The sequence below is a fragment of the Daktulosphaira vitifoliae genome, unplaced genomic scaffold (genome assembly GCF_025091365.1).
Source record: "Daktulosphaira vitifoliae isolate Bord-2020 unplaced genomic scaffold, ASM2509136v1 Scaffold_4, whole genome shotgun sequence".
Lineage (NCBI taxonomy): Eukaryota > Metazoa > Arthropoda > Insecta > Hemiptera > Phylloxeridae > Daktulosphaira > Daktulosphaira vitifoliae.
The window spans coordinates 13295004-13315866 of record NW_026099575.1 but is presented as its reverse complement, the minus strand read 5'-3'; the positions used below and the strand labels follow the sequence as shown (position 1 = coordinate 13315866).

The 20863-nt window shown below is 26.7% G+C and overlaps 2 protein-coding genes across 2 annotated transcripts in view; both read left to right on the top strand.

The window, feature by feature from the left end:
- Window positions 1–20863, top strand: part of LOC126904957 (chaoptin-like) — a 200470-nt gene that overhangs the window by 112483 nt on the left and 67124 nt on the right. The window lies entirely within an intron of this gene.
- On the top strand, window positions 15530–18688 carry LOC126905706 (uncharacterized). The gene is made up of 2 exons (XM_050685686.1): window positions 15530–16314; window positions 18405–18688. The coding sequence occupies exons 1-2, from the start codon at window positions 15591–15593 to the stop codon at window positions 18440–18442; spliced, it is 762 nt and encodes a 253-aa protein (XP_050541643.1). The 5' UTR covers window positions 15530–15590; the 3' UTR covers window positions 18443–18688.

The following is a 20863-nucleotide window of genomic DNA, read 5'->3' as shown; positions in this document are numbered from 1 at the left end:
AAAGTTAAGTTTTTATACGCGTGTTTCAAGTTTTAAACAACACCTGTATAAGGGAAAACGGTCCGATTTTTAAAAAAGAGTATGCCGGATAAAAGAGACAAAATGACTTTTCAAATTTATTTGAAAAGTACCATTAGTTTAAAATGCAGAATGATCATCAACATGTCGATTACTCTAAAAAATAACAAACAAGACAAATTTTTCTGTAAAATAGACTTATTAATTAGCCGTTTACAAATGTAATGTTATAATAGTCATTGACTATTAGTCAAGAATAATAGAGTTATACAATTTTTTTTGTACTTTATGTACTATTTTCAAATAGCAATTGTGCTCGAGGTAGTGTAGACGAGCGCGTTCTGACAAGATAATTGCTGTAAGTTGCTTTGCGTTCTTCCATTTCTGTCAGGCGTTTATATAGGTCCGCGTTATTTTGGGTCATGTTGTCCGGCCCAAAAGTTACGCGGTTCGGTTCGGACAGACGCGCGCAATCAGTACGATCTGTTCCTACTGTTCCTCGCGTCATCTATGCGCTGGTGAACGTATTCCGTATGGTTTCTTCATTAGTGTAGCGGCTTACAATCGTTTTAGAGAGGGACCGGACTTCCTGCGTAACGTGACACAATGTTCTCTCTACTTTAGACATACACGCTTCTAAACGTGCGTTGAATGTCATATAGCGTTAACTTCATCGTAACGCGCCTATCTCCTCAGTCGCGTGGGATATTTGAACGCACCGTGTACAGTATACGCTACGTTCAAAGTACCGCTGGAACGGCTGGTTGCCTGGGACCACACGTTTAAGGACTAAGCTTCGGGGTCCTCCAGCGCCAAGTTAACCGGTTGGTCGGCTTGTGTAGGAGGATCGACAGCCCGGCATTGCGCAGGCACTTCGTCTACCAGGGATTTGGGTTCTGTCATGAGTGTCTCGTAATGAAGCGGCGGACGTTCGAGTATGATTAGTCTAACCCTTCACTCAGCTGCTTGTGAGCGTACTCCCGCAATAGTTCCTGACAATTTTATTTGAGCAAGTGTTTTACCAGACATAGTAAACATTCCTTATCGTATTTCGCGAAAATTAACAGAAATTAAAAGTACAAGTGTTTGTTTGTTTTTGTTATTCGGAAATACGATGTAAACAATCACGAGATTGTATGAAACGCAATGATGCCCTTCTTTTGTATTATTATTGTTTTTTTCTGTTCAAAAACTTAAGTTATTGAAAACTCAATCCACTTTTTTTTGGCCTTGTCTAATACAAAGTTAGAATATCGCGTATCGACTAAATAATAACGAAATCCTTCTAATAATTATAACAAATCTTTATGTTTGTTTATGTTAGGTCATATAGGAATAATCAATAAAATTATTTTAATTAAAAAATACGTAACAAGCAAAATACATTATGTGCCGTATATTAATTAAGTTATGAATATTTCAATTGTAGTTATCAACAACTACAGTTACTTACAGTTGAGCGAAAAAAAATTTTTATAACACATACCCCACTCATTATTCAGTAGTCTATAAATTATTCTTTATTAGTCATCAAATCAAATATATATAATTAATGTCTAACTATTCCAAGAAATGTGTCTAAAAATGCATTGATACAAATCTAATGTAATAACTATAAAAAATTCTTTAGTTGTGACAAATTATCTATTTTAAGTAAAATAATACGTAATAAATAACACAATTGAGTAATAAACAGATAATAGTGATACTTCTTGCATATATAGATGAATTGAATTTAATATAAAAAGGCATAAAAATTGTCAATTTCTTTCACTACTACTTCACCTTAAGAACTTTCGACGAATGCAAGAAGTGGCTTGACAAAATACGATTTTACATAGAAAATTGAAGTATTTTTTCAACATTGGTCCTGATATCATTAATGTAAATTCATATTTCATAGAAGATTTATAAGGTTTAAAGTTAAGTATAATGAGTACATGAATTAAGTAGGAAACCAGAAAAATAAAGTGATCTCTAGAACAAAATATTGTTTAAATAAATAAAGAAAATCAATAACGTTTGTACGAAATTAGCCAGCCTAGTCCAATGTTTGAGTAGATTACCTGTGTAGTTAATACTAATAAGGACTCTCTTGCGAAGATAGAGAACCCACTTGTGGTTCCTATACTACTCGAGGTATTTATCGACACGACTCACAGTCAGCACAAGCCTAGATAACTACTGGTACGAGTGGCGTTGTTGATAATCTGTGTGTGATAATTAATCACAAGAATTTCTATTTCAAATCATTATTATATTAATAAATTTTCAAACATCACTTTGCTTTTCTATATTTTACATCTTATCATAAACCCTCGTACTCATATGCCGAGAGAAAATTATATTATATCATTTTTATTCAATAAATATTTTAGTAACTCAATTATTCTTCTCGTGCTCATACAACACCAACAAATATAACTATTTTTATTAATTATTCTTAATCATTAATTAAATTTTTTATTTATTCTTTTGAGTTATTATAAATGTTTAATACTTTAAATTTTTAAATTGTAAGCTTTCATAAAAATCAACTTTAAAGGACAAAGAAATATGACATTTTTAATCGAAATTTTGAACGAATTATTGTTAACATATTAAAAATTATTATTATGGTTGCAATTTTTTAATGAGTAAACAATCGTTTTCTAATTAGTAATAATCCCAAAAAAAAAAGGTGATAGAAAAAATCTAATTTCAGATTTGAATATGTTTAAATTTTTGTTTTAGCATAGTATATGTTGATCTATGATCATTAAAAAATATTTCATTTTAGTCATATTATTTACTGTGTAATTCAGTATAAAACTAATTCTACACTCCTATTATTTGTAGAGGTATTTAATTAAAAAAAGATTTTGAAGTAGCGTAAATTTATATATTTATCTGAATATCTAAAATTAAGGGTTTTTTTCCAATATTTGGTGACTATAAGTTCAACTAGTTTAAAATCGTGTTCTTTTGACGTCTCGATCATTAAAATTGGTCAAGTGAGAGCTGAGGACTTTTACAGTTGTAAATTTTTTAAAAAGTAACAATGGTGTAAAATTAAAATTAAAAAAAAATGTACATAAAGATTATTTCAAATCAACAATTATAAGTTTTCCATCACCAATAATTTTTGATATTATTAACCCCCATAAAAACAATCGTAGCTTCTGTAAATTAAGTCAGTTTTTTGGGGTGAGCGGGTGATAAAGCAACGTGCTTAAGTTTCCCATTAGGTTTATTATTCAATATTATAAAGTAGTTTCACAAACAAATTTTTCTAGTTACACACATGGGTAAATCAGTCACGTAGTCAGGAGGTAGGGAGAAATATTGTTTGCTTTATATCCATCTTTGGTATAATGTTCAATACTTATTACTTAATGATTGCTATGTAATAAATTAAAAAATGATAATTATAATAAAATCATCTTGGCCCAATCGTCAACTTGCCCCGCTTTCCCTATATATACAACAATACTTCAATACACACAGAATGTTCAAAATGTAAAGAAACAGGTCAATTATTACAAACAGTAAGAACAAAAGAAACCCATTTCCTTATTTACTGAACACACTATATATGTTATAACATAAATGTATACAGTGTGATCCGTTTACCATTTATTTACTTAATTACTCGCAAAATAAAAATAATATTGAAAACAAATATTTTTGTTTTTTTAAATTCATATATTTGTCGATTTTTAAATCGTCTTAACTACTGGATTATTGGTCCGAGAGTTGTTATCAACCAATCATTTTCTTAATGAGATCATTATTATCTAATAAATAAACTAGTTAGCTTTTGTATGTTATAATTTACATCTTAAAAATTTATATATATATGATGTTGTTAAAATTTTTGTAAGGTTAATTTTATTAGTATATTTTTAGTTTTTCTAGTACACCATTGAATCTTATTTTAAAGTTTTCAAAAATTCTCTTATTTTATAATAAATCTTATATTGTTCAAAATTATATATAGAAACAAAGAATAAAAGTGACATTGTATAAAATACATTTATTTTTAAATAAATAAAAAAAAACCAAACAATTCTAATAATTATATTATGTAAAATATACATTTCTTCATTTTCATAAAGTTAACATTTGTAAAACTAGAAAAAAAGAATAAAAATTATAATTTTTTAATAATGATTTCTAAAAAAGTATAGGTTATAACACTATGTATAACACATTTATTATCTATTAAAAACATTAAAAAGATAAATGAGTTTTTAGTATTCACTGTTTTTTGTTTTAATTAAACCCAAAATCTTTGCAAAACTTCTGAACACCTGCTTTAACTTTTTTTTTCATTTCAACATGATTCGGATCGGGATAACACTTTTTTTCGTGATTAGAAAGATTTTTAAATTGGTCAGTGTAGTTTTTGACAAATGTATTATAATCTAAATTATCGATTTGTTTTTCTTTACACAAGATCTTCAAGTGATAACTGTTAACCTCTTTAAGTTTGTTTAAGACATCTTCTACATAATTTGAGCTTTCATTTTTTAACTTCTCTTGATTTTCATCAAGTAAGAAATCATTTATTTCTTTGTATTTATTTATGTTTTCACGCAGTAAATTATGAACATCGCTTTGAGATTCTAAATAATCCAGCGCTTTAGTCATACATTGTAGTAAAGAATCAAACATATTAATCATTTTTGCTAACTTTTTGAATTCAGTTAATATAAACTCAACATTATGATTTTTTTTTGCAATGCATTCATAGGAAATAAAATGGTAAAATTCATATATTTTATATTGTAATGTTCCATAGAGTTCACTTAGTACATTTGCAGCGTTGGATTTCTTATCATTTTCATTCGAATTATTAAGTGCTTGAAGAAGAATTTGTTTTTCATTTGTTTCAGGAAGTCTATTCTTTAGTGCTTCCCATCCGTGGTATTTTAGTATTTTCTTTATTGTTTTTTCGTCTTTCCCCAGACAACTNGGTAATTTAGTATTTTCTTTATTGTTTTTTCGTCTTTCCCCAGACAACTAATACGCAACAGACTATGACAAACATAAATTTGTACTATGACAAATATGAATCGAATTAAATCCATTCTCAATTAATCGAAAGCAAATCAAATGTACAAAACTTTTTTATAGTTTCAACCTTGACATTATTATGTCAGTAAAGTTTGATCAATATACAATTATACCAATGTATATATAGAAAANAAAAAAAAAACACATCATAGTAAAACCAATACCTTCTCAGCTTCGCATCGAAGCTAAATATTAATGGATTAGTCCACAAACAACATGATCTCCTATTACCTTATTTTATTCTGGTTACAAGTTTTATGATTTATAAGTGTAATATATGAATATATATATATTAATAATATATAAATATAAATAGTACTTATTTCAAAAAAAATATAATGATCCATAGATTTTTCAAAAAGTTATAGCGTTATAAAGTTAAAAATTTAAAAAGAAAAATTTTTAAAAAAATATATAAAATGATAGTTAAAAAAAAATTATATTGATTTGTTCAATTTTGAAAAAGTAATGGCAGTTTTAAGTAAAAAAATTTCGAAAATTTCGAAAATTAGCGATTTTTTAATTTGTAATTTTTTTGGAGGTTTCCCCCATTTACGGGGAACGGGGGAATTTTTTCAATTTTTGAGGGTAATGTTTTCGACTAGATTCAATTTGTGATCTTTAGACGTATCGTTGAAAGAAATCGGTTCGGTGAGAGCTGAGAAAAAGTGGTAACAGACACAAAAAAAAAAAAATTAATAATAAATAAAAAAAAAACAAATCATAGTAAAATTAATACTTTCTTAGCTTCACATCGAAGCTAAAAAAAACTATTTATCTCGTAAAAGACTGGCGGTGCGTGGGGAAGGTTGTGTTGTGAGTGCAATTCTATTAGATTGTCGTCGACAACCAGTCTCTTCGTCGGGTGGAAATATGTCCGGCATTTCGTTGTGTTTACCAGACTCGTGTGTTGTAGTAAAATTTTGGTTACTAAGGTAACACCTACCAACATGCCCTTAAAAATGTCACAGGAGTGCCTTTGTGGTTTATGGCTAAAAGCTGGCCTCAGGGAAAGCAGCAGAGACGGGTCACTTGGCCTGTCCTTGGGTGCCAACCTGCCTTTTCCAGTGGTGAGATACACTGGAGGTTGTGTATACCATTATACGAAGTGGCTTGGATAGTGGCTGCGAGACTATCCGGATGCCCGAGGTTGGTGCAAACCAGAGGCTAGTGGTACGGAAAACTTAGTTGTCCGGCTCTGGTGTTCCGTTTGAAGACCCGGTGACTGTGGACCGACTTGTTGCTTCTCGCTCACTGACGCCCGTCAAATAGCACCTAGTGTTAAATCTGATCACGGTTGTAAGTGAATCTCTTCGGAGACAAAACCACATAGACAACATACCCTTAAATATCTGCGCAAGTCCCTAACCTTACGTGGGAAGTACGGCACGTGTGTTTAGCAAGAGCTAAATAAATTAATGATAAGCAAAAAAAGTGCCAATGGAATTTACAATAATTTTTTGTACAACAATTTATTAAATTTAATTTTTCTGAATTTTCCGTTACACAAAAATTGTACTTTTTTCTTTAACTATGATATTCATTTTCACCACAAAGACAATCAAGGGTGAACATTTTTTTTTTAAATTGAATTATGTTTCATTATATTGCCTCTTGTTTATATTAAAAATAACTAGCCGTACGACATAAAAAACAGATAAATTAAAATACTTTAACTGTTAATATCAAATAAGAAGAGAGATTCTATGAAAGGGACTTAAAGACAAAAAAAAAAAAATTCACCGTATACCAAAATAAATTATTAGTTTTAAACATTTATTCCAAATAACATATCAATATTGAAATAGCACTAATTTAATAATAAATTAATTTTCATATAATAATTATATGGTGTCCTGATAACACTTATGAGCTAACTTAACAGATTTAGTTTATAATAAACACACATTTATTCCAGATATATACAGATTTACTCTAAAAAATAACAGACAAGACAAATTTTCCTGTAAAATAAACTCATTAATTAGCCGTTTATAAAAGCAATGTTATAAATATTCAAGAATATTAGAGCTATATAATTGTTTTAAACTTTATGTACTATTATAAAATCATGAAACATAATTTTTTTTTTTACAATAATTAAGCATATAAATAATAAACATAAAACAAAATAATTGATACAATTATATTTCGAGTACGTAAAAATAATTATACAGTTTATTATACATATTAACTTTCTATACGCGTGTTTTGAACGTCCTCCGTACAAGGAGATGAGGTCATACTATCGCAAAAAGTATGTCGGAAAACAAATTATTTAACTACATATCATTGTAGATCTTTTCGAATCAAATACAATATTTTACTACAGGAAAAATGTTGTATAGTTTCCAAGGATATGAGTATCTTATCATTAATGAATTACCTTGTAAAATATTTTTATTAACACGTTAATAAAAATTTAAAGAAAAATATAATTTGTATTTTGAATCATAGGGAATGTGGGTGTTAAAATATGTTATGTGAATGTTTATTCTTGAAAACTAAAATGTTATATTCAAAGATATTCCGTCACTGTTTACTCTATTCCTATTTATGATATATTTTTTAATAAATTATTATTCTTGCACGTTTGTCATTATTTTCTGTCAGTATCAACATTAAATTATGATCATCTTAAAAATAATATTATAAACAATAAGTTCTAAAATAAAAAATTTATAATTTATATTTGAGCTGTATATCAAGTTAAATTATTTATTAATCATACACTTAAAACACCTGCTATTTTTGCAAATAATGATCAATCGTTCAATTTTATTCTTTGCTTAATAAAAAATATATTTTGTAAGATAGTTGTTCGAATAAATTTTCAATAGTATTAAGAATATAATTTGAATAATGACTTATTAAATAAATTTAAAATATATATCATTTCGCAAAAAAATGAAATTATACGTGTTCTTAATAATTCATGTTAAATATATGAACAATTTTACCAATATTATTTAATAGAATCTAATATTCAGAATAACGACCCAAATATCCAATGTAATTTTTAAATAAAATCAATTTTTTAACTCTTAACGTTTATAATTTTTATCAAACTTCAAAAAAAAATAAATAATTGACAATTGTCAAATTATTTCAATAATAAATGATATTATTGACTAAAGTGAGTGTCATCTCAGGAGAGGCATGAGATTAATAGAAAATCCTCTTAATAGAAAACATTTATTGTTTTAGTCGACAATCAATAAATCATTGTATTACAAAAAAAATAAAAATACTTAAAAAAGTTTTATTATTAAAAAAAAAAATCTATTTAATTGATAAAAATAATTTTCTATCTTTCTCCATTTTTAACCGGACGATAGATCAAAGCGGAAAGTATGAGGTTAGGAGCAAAGTACGATTTATTATTTCCAAACATTTTTTAATAAGTCATAATCTTATTATATAATAAAACATTCTAACATTGGCCAATGCTAGAAAAATTACTTAACAAACTCCGATTTTGAATAATTTAAAAAAAATAAATGAAAGAGCTCGGCAACATTATATATAACTAATGTTGCAATAATGTAGCCGATCTTGATTTAGATACAGTAGAGACCTGTGGGTNACAAACTCCGATTTTGAATAATTTAAAAAAAATAAATGAAAGAGCTCGGCAACATTATATATAACTAATGTTGCAATAATGTATCCGATCTTGATTTACATATGGTAGAGACCTGTGGATCCGTTTGTTATTAATGAACAACAACAGATTATTTAAAAAAAACCGAAAAGACCAAAGCAATTAATAATAGTATTCGCATAACATCGCGACACTTCGCTGGCGTCCGTGACTCGGTGTCCGGCACAGTTCTCGGACGTCAAAAGTTAGCAGCGCTGATGGTGACGGTGCGGTTTCGGTGTCCGGACGTGTCGCACGTCCGGAGCCGATGGCCAACATCCTCGACGACGTCACTTAAACGACGTGAAGAAGACTGGACGTATATTTGCAGCGGGTCGTTGTTGGCCGTGCGGCACTTGTTTTAAGTGGCAACATAGAAATTAAACTAGATTATAAAATAAAAAATGATCTTATTAAATAAATGACTGGTCGATAACAACTTTGAACCGATACTTTGGAATTTTATTAGCATTTTAAATATAAACTGGCGGTAAAGTGCGGATGTTTCTGTTTTTATCATTAATCATTTCTCGGCCGCACACCTCTTCCCGTTATGGTACGAAAATTGGGATATCTTTCGAAGCGCTGGTCTAAAGGTCGTTATTGACCAGTCATTTTTTAAAATCATTTTCTTTTTTAATATTTTTGATACCAAAGGTGTTTAAAAATGTTTAAATTGACATATTATTATATTATTGTGAACACCTCCGCACCAACTATCAACCGTACACTTAATACATTTTACTGTCGACCATTTTAATAAATAAATAATTGACATATTTTTGTTATACTGATTTTAAAGTCGGGCACTCCTCTTACCGGAATCTATAATTTATTTGTATGGACATCCCGATGGGCTTAAAGTCAGGGATGTATCCTCAATTAGCAGGAGCCTAGAATTTTATATTATTTTTTCAAATTTTACCATCTGCTCTTGGAAATAATTTTATATTTAACTGCAATAAGTTAAGTTTTTTTATTCACTTTGTATGTTTATCTCGTTAAAGTAACGGGAAAAACAGTTAAAGTAACAGTATTTCAACAAAATTTATCATTTTCGAAAATTGAAATCTGCGAAACATCAATTTTGTATTATTCCTAAATTANATCTGCGAAACATCAATTTTGTATTTTTCCTAAATTATTCGCAAAAGATATTCCCTTCCTCATTCTCAATTTAAATTGTTGTTACATATAAAAGCAATTTGAAAAAAATGTTTGAGAGATCTAACTTAATCTCTTCCAATTTATTTGAAGAGCTATTACAAATTTTAGCAGCTAAGTCTCTTTTAGATCTCCCAAAATTACGCCTATGTTGTTACTTGAGTTTTATTTTTTTTACAAAATAAAATTAAAAATATGTCTTGGATCAAGACTTTTTTAATCAATCTCATTTATGATACCTGCGTAACGGTTTTAACTTAAATAAATAACAAATTTGACTCGTCCCATTGTAATTATTCAGTTTGCCCGAACTGTTTTTTTTTTTAATTGAATATGTATAACTATAATTTCATTTGATCAATTACACATAGATCATTGAATGTATCAAGTCATAATATAAGGTTTTTTCGCATCTACACGATTAAAACATTAAACTATAGTTATAGTGTTATTTATAGTTTTAACGATAGCAATAGCTGAATTTGGAGCTTCACCTCCACACCCATCTGCTTTTAATTATCTGGTTATTCTACTAATAATAAAATTATATTTTATATGATGAACCGCTTGCGTTTTAAAATTCTTCAAAGATCTGGATATACAATACAAATTTATTATTAGTTTCGTTTTAATAACAATAATACAAAAATAACAAAATCTGTTTCAATATGCAATAAATTATTTTTATGGTAATTATTAAGAAAGATAGTAAACTTGTATTGAATATACGTACACGTATACGTTTATTAACATGAATTATTAATGATAAGTTTACTGTATGATTATATTTATCCCTAAAGGCAAAAAAAAATTTTTTACTACATATTATTGTAAAATATTTTGAACAAAACACTATTTTACTATACAAAAATTAAAAATTTCAATAGTTTCCAAAACAATGATTCTTATCCTTAATGAAAAACTCTTTATATCAAATAATTATTAAGCTATTTAATAAACCTAAGAATTTTAATTCAAAAATTTAAACTACTGTATTTTAATTTTAGCTTCCATGCAAAGCTGAGATGGTATTGGTTTTACTATGATGCGTTTTTTTTTAGTTTCGATGTTTTATTGGTTATTTTAGTTAAAGTAAATCATTAAAATTAATTCAGTTCATATTTCAATTGTAGAATCTTTTTAAACACCAAAAGTTACTGGGAAATGATTACTATTATTTCTATTTAAGTTATCTATTACGATACAAATGCAAAAAAATATTAAGCTACTCTGATAAATTTATTATAAATAGTAATTATAAAATTTCCTGACTGCATATTAATCTTAATAAAACAATATTTTTAATTCATGTAGAATTTTCTATTTAATGATGTCAATTTTAAACTTGCAATTGAGCTAAAAGTTATTGTAAAATAAATTTTTTTTTTATTATAAACATTCACAAAAATCAACTTTAAACGATTAAAAAAATAGGTTAAATATGTCGTTTTTTTATTTTTAACATATTAATAATCAAAAGCAGTATTAATTTTAAATTATTTTTTAATTTTTTTTTTTGTGTCTGTTACCACTTTTTCTCATCTCTCACCGAACCGATTTCTTTTAACGATACATCAAAAGATCACAAATCGTATCTAGTCGAAGACATTACCTGCAAAAAATTCCCTCGTTACCCGTAAATGGAGGAATCTTCCAAAAAAATTACAAATTTAAAAATCGCTAATTTTCGAAATTTATTTAATTTTTTTTACTAAAAACTGCTATAACTTTTTCAAAAATGAACATATCACTTTAAATTTTTTTTTTATAGATGTTTGATGTCTTTACCTATCATTTGGTATATTTTTTTCATAAATTTAACCCTTAATCTGCCAACAGGGAGGAATTTAAAATTACAACTTTTCAAAAAAAATTTACTTTTTCAACTTGACTTTTGAAAATGTTCTGGAAAGTCTGACACTTTTATATATATCTTAAATTAAAGATATTGTAATATACTTTATAAAAAAAAAAAATTTGACCTCTGGACTTGTCTTCGTGGTGATAATGGCTACCAAATGTTATTTTCGTGTAAAAATTCTTGATTTTATTTTTTTCATTTTTAACTTTATAATGCTATAACTTATTGAAAAGTGTATGGATCAACACAATTTTTTTATGAAAAATATTATTTTTTAATAATCCTTTTTTCATTCAGGATATTAATAAAAAAATAGCAGATCATGTAGCCTTTGGAATAATCCACCAATTTTTTAAAATTAAACACTGTCTAAAGATTTGCATCGAAGCGTTTTTTTTTATAGTGATTTTAATTACTATCAGATATCATTATGCTTGATCCAACTATGCCAGGTCACCGCTGTGCCGCGACCCCCATATTTGTATGTATTAAATTATAATACATTATTTACGATCATAATAGAAATAATTTGACAAATATTATTTGTATATATATTTAACAATTACTAAATTTTTGTTTTTTATAATATATGGTACTATGATAGAACTTGCAGAAATAACTAAAAATATGAATGCGCTTTATTACGTCATACTGTGGTATATTAGACAACAGTAATAATTTAGAAAAAAAATTCTCACCAATTATTTACCTCAGTGGTATGAGTATCTAAGAGACTCCTTCCACCCAAAATTCATGTTATAATAAAATGATTTACCAATTATTGTATTTTTAGATGAATATTATTTAGTAAAAAAAAATCTTATTATATAATAGAATATTAAAAATTAGCCAATACTGGAAAATTACTCAATAATATCCAATTTTCAAATTTTTTTATTGATAAATTATTGTAATTCTTATAATTAAGATAAAAATATTTTTCTTAGCATAATGTGAGCGTTTAAAATTTTGATCAATGAAAGCTAATTGCTACCAATGTTTTTCGATTTAAAACCTAAAAATTTTTACCAGGTCTAACCAGAGACATTTCAGAATGTAATATCAAAGATGTTTAAAATTTGAATAACTTATTACGATAACATCATAGAAAAAAAGTCGATTGAAATATTAATATTTCTAGTAGTATTTTTGTAGCTTGCTTTATTTATAATTTTAGTAATTTTATTATACCGAAAAATTTGTTATTCGCTTCGCAAAAAAATTGCCCAACTGCACAAACAACTTTCGACTGTACTTAAAAATATAACCTATAAATCCAACTACTGTATATAATGTAATAATTATTTGTACGTACTCGAAATATAATTGTATCAATTATTTTGTTTTATGTTTATTATTTATATGCTTCATTAATACAAAAAAAAAATATGTTCCATGATTTTAAAACAGTACATAAAGTATAAAATAATTGTATAACTCTAACATTCTTGACTATTGTAACATTGCATTTATGAACGCCTAACTAATAAGTCTAATTTACAGGAAAATTTGTCATTATTAGAGAGTAATTTTTAGTTATTTTTTAGAGTAATTCAAATGTTGATGATTATTATAAATTTTAAACAAATAGCAGTGGCGACTCGTGGCTTGGACGACGAGACGATAGCAACCCCTACTAAAATTAATTGTATATTCTTAATTCTACATTTTTATTAAAAATGCAAATTTTTAAATAGTAAAATAGTTATAATTAGTGATGGGAAATATCGAATAGTAACTATCGAACTATTCGATAGTCATTTAAAAACTATTCGAATAGTAAAAATATTCGATAGTCTATTCGAATATTTTTTAAAACTATTCGGTACCTCCATTTGAATAGTTTTTAAAATATTTGATAGTTTATGATAAAAATAAAATATTCGGTGGTATAAACACAATTTACAAACGTAAAAATTTAAAACGCGCTGTCTTCTTTATCGGTGTTATGCCTTTGCAAGATAAAAAAGCAGATAATACTAGACTAAGAACAGTATACAAGGTATTAAGTGTAAAATAAGACTTTAGTATTTACAAATACTTCTGTTGTGCATAGAACAAACCCAACCGATAAAATTGAAAATATATCATCGGAAAAAAGAACTGCTTTTTAATTTTCGACCCATATTTATCAGTTCTTACCAACGACTCACAAACTAAAAATAAATAAAATGGTACTTTTTACTATTATTAATTATATAATAATTTATTTTAAGTATTCACTAATTATCTTCTTATTATAATTAAGTGTACTTAATAAAAATTTTAGATAGAATTAATCGAATATTTTTTGAAACCATTCGCTAGCCCATTTGAATATTTTTAAAAACTATTCGATAGTTTATGCTAAAAACACACTATTCGGTTGTATAAAAACAATTCGAATAGAGTTATTCGATAATCACTAGTTATAATACATTTAGAGTTGTTTGGCTCAGTATATGCGAGTGCGCATGCGACAGTGTTTGGACGACAAACAGCGTCGTCGGAACACTATTTTGAAACATATATTATGAACAAGGCCCCCCCCCAATCGTGTGCGTGCGGGGACGGTTTATCTGCAATCTTAAGGGTCTACGGGTTTTGGACGACCGGCAGCGTCGTCCATTCAGTAAAATATTAGTATATTATTATTAAGGGTAATTTATGTTTACAGTTAATACGTGTACGCTCTTCGTTATCGTTTACAATATTAGTATAATCACTATTATTATTATTATTCTCATTTCTATTTTCTACTGTGACCTTCAAAATAATAATATGTATATTGTGTTTTATTTTATTATATTTAATTTGACATTTTTTCATACCTCTAACTAACGGTATTATATTTAAAGTCGCACTCCCATCACCAGCACCCACGAGCCACCGCTGACAAGTAGTACTGATCAAATAAATTTTGAAATATATTTTTCATTTTATCTCTTTAATCCGACATACCTTTTTTTTAAAAATCGGGCCGTTTTCCCTTATACAGAGGTTATTCAAAACTTGAAACACGCGTATAAAAACTTAACTTTTGAAAACATTTCGGAAATCTCGACAATTTTAAATAAATATTAAATTAAAACTTATGTTTTCGATCTGAATGCTAAATTCAAATCGTACTTGTTTGGCGACTTGAATGCTTTGGGTTGGCAGCACCTCCGCTCTATTTGCCAGTTAGGCCATTTATCAGCGGCCGGCTATTGAATTAAAGATGCTAAGGTTAGTTGGTTTTTTTTTTATTCTTATTTTTTTTTTATTCTTTTTACTACATATCCTTTATATTATTGTATGTCTATTATGCTTGTCCTCAATTCAATTATTAGATATAGGTTTGATTATTCTCATACAATTGTTTCTGGTAAACATTGTTTTAGAAAATGCATTTGATATTATAGTTAAGGTAACATATATTTTTTAAGAATTCAATTTTTGTTACAGCACAGTAGAATATTTTTATCCTAATTTATTATGTGTGATAGTTATCACACAACCAACCCACGCATCGCCACTCCTTGACGCGATAGTTTTTTTTTTGTTTTTAAAAATAATATTCTTTTTTCAATAATTGCAATTAAAAGATAAATTATTTTTTACAAATTTATAAAAATAATTGAGAAAAACAATAATTGATAAATTATGGAACATTTACTATATTATTAATCATTTGTTTTACAAATGAACATTTTAAATTGGTAATATTGTTTTGTAATCATATTCTATTAATGGAAACATATGAAACGATTTTTTTGTATATATATTGGTATAATTGTCTATTGATAAAAATTTACTGACATTATACTTTCAATCATAACTATAATATAGTTTTGTAAATTTGATTTGCTTTCGATAAATTTGAGAATGAATTTAATTCAATTGAAATTTGCCGTCGTACAAATATATGTTTGTCATAGTCTGTTGCGTTTTTGTGGTCAAAAAAAAAAAATAACAAATATACTAAATAACCGTGGATGGGCAAAATTAAAAGAAACTCTTCATGATACAAATGAAAAAGAAATTCTACTTCAAGCATTTAATGATTTGGATGAAAATGATAAGAAATGCAAGGCCGCAAACATACTAAATAATCTTTATGGAACATTACAAATTGAAATATATCAATTTTATCATTGTATTTCCTCTGAATGTATTGAAGAAAAAAATTATAATGTTGAGTTTCTATTAACTGAATTCAAAAAGTTAGGAAACATAATAAATGTATTTGAACCTTTACTACAATGTATGATTAAAGCGTTGGATTATTTAGAACGATATAGCGATGTTCATAATGTACTGTGTAAAAGCAAATATTACTACAAAGAAATTAATACATTTTTACTTGATAAGAATCTTCAAAAGTTAAAAAATAAAAACTCATATTATGTAGAAGAAGTCTTAAACAAACTTAAAGAGGTTAATCAGTATCATTATAATGTCGTAGCGGGGTCAGGTCAAATCAAAAATAATTTTGATTATACACCATTCGTCGAGAAGTATATTAATCAATTTAAAAATCTTTCTAATCATGAAAACCAGTATTATCCTGACCCGAACCATGTTGGCATGAAAAAAAAGATTGAAGAAGGTGTTCAGATGTTTTGCAAGGATTTTGGGTTTAATTAAAACTAGGAATTGATAATAAAAAAATGCTTGTATCTTTTTATGTTTAATAATATATAAATTATATATAATATATATAAGTGCGTTCATCTATACTTTTTTTATATATAATCGNTATTTTTTTTTTTGTGTCTGTGAACGCTCAATCTCAGCTCTCGCTGGATCGATTTTGATGAACAATATGTCAAAAGATCACAAATCGTATCTAGTCGAAGACATTACCCTCAAAAATTGAAAAAAATTCGCTCGTTCCCCATAAATGGGGGAAATCCCCCAAAAAATTACAAATTTAAAAATCGTTAATTTTCAATATTTTTTGAATTTTTTTTACTTAAAATTGCCATAACTCTTTTAAAAATGATCGAATCAATATAATTTTTTTTTTATAAATACCTTATATATTTACCTATCATTTTATATATTTTTATTATTTACACTCGTTCCCGAGATAAATAGTTTTTTTTTTCTTTATAAAAATAATATTTTTTTATCGATAATTGTAATTATAAGTTAAATTATTTTTTACAAATTTATAAAAATAGTTTTCGAGAAAAACAATAATCAAGAAATTATGAAACATTTACTATACTATTAATGATTTGTTAGACAAATGTATATTATATTCAAAATATATTTAAAATTTTTAATATTGTTTTGTAATCATGTTCTAAATGTAAACACATGAAACGATTTTTGTGTTTATATATTTGTCTATGTATATATACTGGTAAAAATCTTTAGACATTATAATTTCAAAGCTTAAAACTATTAAAATGTTTTATACATAATATCTAATTTCTAATTATTAAAAATGTATTTAATTCGGCTGTTACTTGTCATCACACAAATACATCTTTGTTGTAGTTACTTGCGATTCTCTGACAAAAACTTAAAAAACAAGACAACAAATGTACTAAATATAAGAAATTACCCCGAATGGACAAAATTATGGGAAATACTTGATAACACAAGTGAAAAAGATATTATTCATCGTGTTCATTCTAAAGTATATTTATATTTGCAAATTTAAAAAATTAGGATTTGAGAAAAACAATAATCGAGAAATGATAATCCATTTTCTATATTATCTATGATTTGTCAATAAAAATGTACATTATATTAAAAATACATTTTAAATTACTAATATGTTTTTCATAATGTTTTTAATGTGAAACAACGATTTTTTTGTTTATACATTTGTCTATGTATATATATTTGTACAGGTAAAAATTTTCAGACATTATACTTTCAAAGCTTGAAACTATTAAAAAATTTTGTACATTAGATTTACAGCCAAGTAATTGAGAATGTATTTAATTCGACAGATATCTGTCATCACACAAATACATCTTTGTTGTAGTTTGTTGCATTTCTGTGGTATAAAGAAAGACAAACACTTGCCAAAGAAGACAACGAATATACTAAATACACAAAATAACCCCGGATGGTCAGAATTAAGGGAAATACTTGATAACACGAATGAACAAGATATTATTAATCGTATATTTTATGATTTGAATGAAAATGATAGGAAATTTAACGTCGCAAATGTACTAAGTAAACTCTATGGAACATTACAAATTGAAATCTACCAATTTTACTATTGTATTTCCTTTGAATGTATTGAAAAATATAATTATAATGTTGAGTTTCTATTAACTGAATTCAAAAAGTTAGCAAACTTAATAAATGTATTTGAACCTTTACTACAATGTATGATTAAAGCGCTGGATTATTTAGATTCTCAAAGCTCTGTTCATAATTTACTGCATGAAAACATAAATAAATACAAAGAAATAAATAAATTCTTACTTGATAACAATCAAGAGAAGTTAAAAAATAAAAGCTCAAATTATGTAGAAGATGTCTTAAACAAACTTAAAGAGTTTTCAAAATATCATTACGATATCGTAGTCGAACAAGATCCAATCAATAATGTTGATTATGCACCATTCGTCGAGAAGTACATTGACCAATTTAAAAATCTTTCTAATCATGAAAATAAGTATTATCCTGACCCGAATCATGTTGACATGAAAGAAAAAGTTAAAGAAGGTGTTCAGAAGTTTTGCAAGGATTTTGGGTTTAATTAAAACAAGGAATTGTGAATACTAAAAACTCGTGTATTTTTTTATGGTTTTCAATATATATATAAGTCCGTTTACCTATACTTTTGAAAAATTTCGGAGTATCTTGTCTGTATTTTATTTCGGTGAATTATTATTCAAAAATTTAATTTTTTCTAGTTTTACAAATCTTAACTTTATGAATATTAAATAATGTATATTTCACATAATATAATAATTGTTTGGAATGCTATTTATTTATTTAAAAATAAATTTATTTTATAAAATGTCACTCATTTTCTTTGTTTCTATATAAAATTTAAACAATATAAGAAAATCAATTGTTATATTTATATAATCGTCATAATTAGATTAAAATTAATAATCGAAGAAAAGTTCAGGTTTTTTATTAAAATTTCAAACCCTCAAATACCTAAACTATATGCTTTGCCAAAAATACATAAACCAGGAAGTACTATGAGACCTATTGTGTCGAATATTAATGCTCCGACTTACAATTTGGCCAAACACCTAGTAAGTATATTTTCATCTTTTAAAAAATTCGATAGCTTTTCAGTTAAAAATAATAATGACTTAGTTAAACAATTATCTGGTCATACCATTCAAAATAATGACAGATTAATTTCTTTTGACGTAGTAGCCTTATTTCCGAATATTCCAATAAATATAACAATTGATTTTCTTAAAGACTGGCTAAAGGAACAAAATATTGAACAGGATAAAATAAATGAGCTTATTAATTAACAAAGTTATGTATGACTCAAAATGTTTTTCAGTTTCAAAATAAATTTTATGAGCAAACTGAGGGCTCAGCAATGGAAAATCCACTATCACCATTTTTAGCAGAACTTTTCATGAGTAGGTTTGATACAAATTTAAAATACACTTATGGTGATTTTCCAAAAATTTGGGTTAGGTATGTACATTATATTTTTGCAGTTATAAATAAAGATTTTAATATGGAGGTTTTCATACAACATTTAAATTCTTTTTACCCATCTATTAAATTCACATATGAACAAGAAGTAGAGGGAAAATTGCCTTTTTTGGATTTATTAGTTAACAGAAAAGAGGGGGAACTAAATTTTAAAATTANTTATTAGTTAAAAGAACAGAGGGGGAACTAAATTTTGAAATTTATCGGAAAAACACACACACGTTCAGATACATTCCGAACACATCGAACCACACCTGGCAACACAAATTGTCAGCTTTTAATAGTATGGTTTACAGATTAATTAATATTCCGATGAATAAAATAGATTTTGATAAAGAATGGTGGTTATAAAAGAAATAGCTAAATTTAATGGTTATAATGAAAACATAATTTCAAAATTAGTCAGAACACAAAAGTGGAAAAAAGAAAGGAGGGCAGCTAGTACACTCACCACTATTGACACATAATCACTCCATTAAAACCATAAAACTAANCATTTATTGACACATAATCACTCTATTAAAACCATAAAACTAATTAAAAACGTAAATAATTACAAAGAACTTAATATCAGAGAAGCAATAGAAATGTTTAAAAATAAAAACAATTTAATTAATTGGGATTTTGGCCCACTGAAAAATTCATAATTAAACTTGTGTAAACTGGCAAAATGTGATAATATTACTTATTGATGACGTCACTGGGTGATAAGGTCGCTAAGGGTATATAAGGGAGTTTTTTCTAGTCGGGTGTCAGTATGTGTTTAACGTTGATAATGGAAAAATCGTTTCCGAAATACGTATCCGCGACTTTTCATTAATTTTTCGTGGCTTTGAGTTTAATATTTTTTAGTTTTTTTAAATTAAAATAATAATATATATATTAATATACCGCAGTCATACGGCTAGCTAGTTTTTATATAAACAAACTAAGCGCTATCATAATGAAACATGATTTAATTAAAAAAAAAAATGTTCAGTCCTGATTTGTCTTTGTGGTGAAAATGATATCATAGTTAAAAAAAAAAGTTCGTTTTTTGTGTGAATTCGAAAAATTCAGATAATAAATTTTAATAAATCGATGAACTTACTTAAAAAATTTTTTAAAAAGTTATTGTAAATTATAGTGGCACTTTCAGGGGGGTGGTTAAAAATCAATTGCCCCTAATTTTTTTTTTGAAATTAATTATTTTGGCCTTAACCGAAAAAATGTGTAAGATTTTGTTCTTGTGTATTTTGTTTTTCTAGAATTTTAATGAAAATCGAGGATCCTGTCACTGTAGCCTTGCGAGAAACAATTATATTTTACTGTGTGTTTTATTATTTTTTGTCCGTCATTAACTTATTTAGCTATTGCTAAACATACGTGCCATGTTAGGGACTTGCGCAGATTTTTAGGGGTATGTAATAGGTATGGCCAGTTCGTCAACAACTATGCGGACAGAATAGAGACACACAACAAAACGCATTTGAACACATCAAAATAGCGAT

Coding starts and splice junctions, on each gene's coding strand:
- LOC126905706 (XM_050685686.1), top strand. CDS start 15,591: ATGAATTTAATTCAATTGAAATTTGCCGTCGTACAAATATATGTTTGT. Junction 16,315..18,404: donor GAAAAAAAAGATTGAAGAAG/GTGTTCAGATGT, acceptor AAGTTAAAGAAG/GTGTTCAGAAGTTTTGCAAG.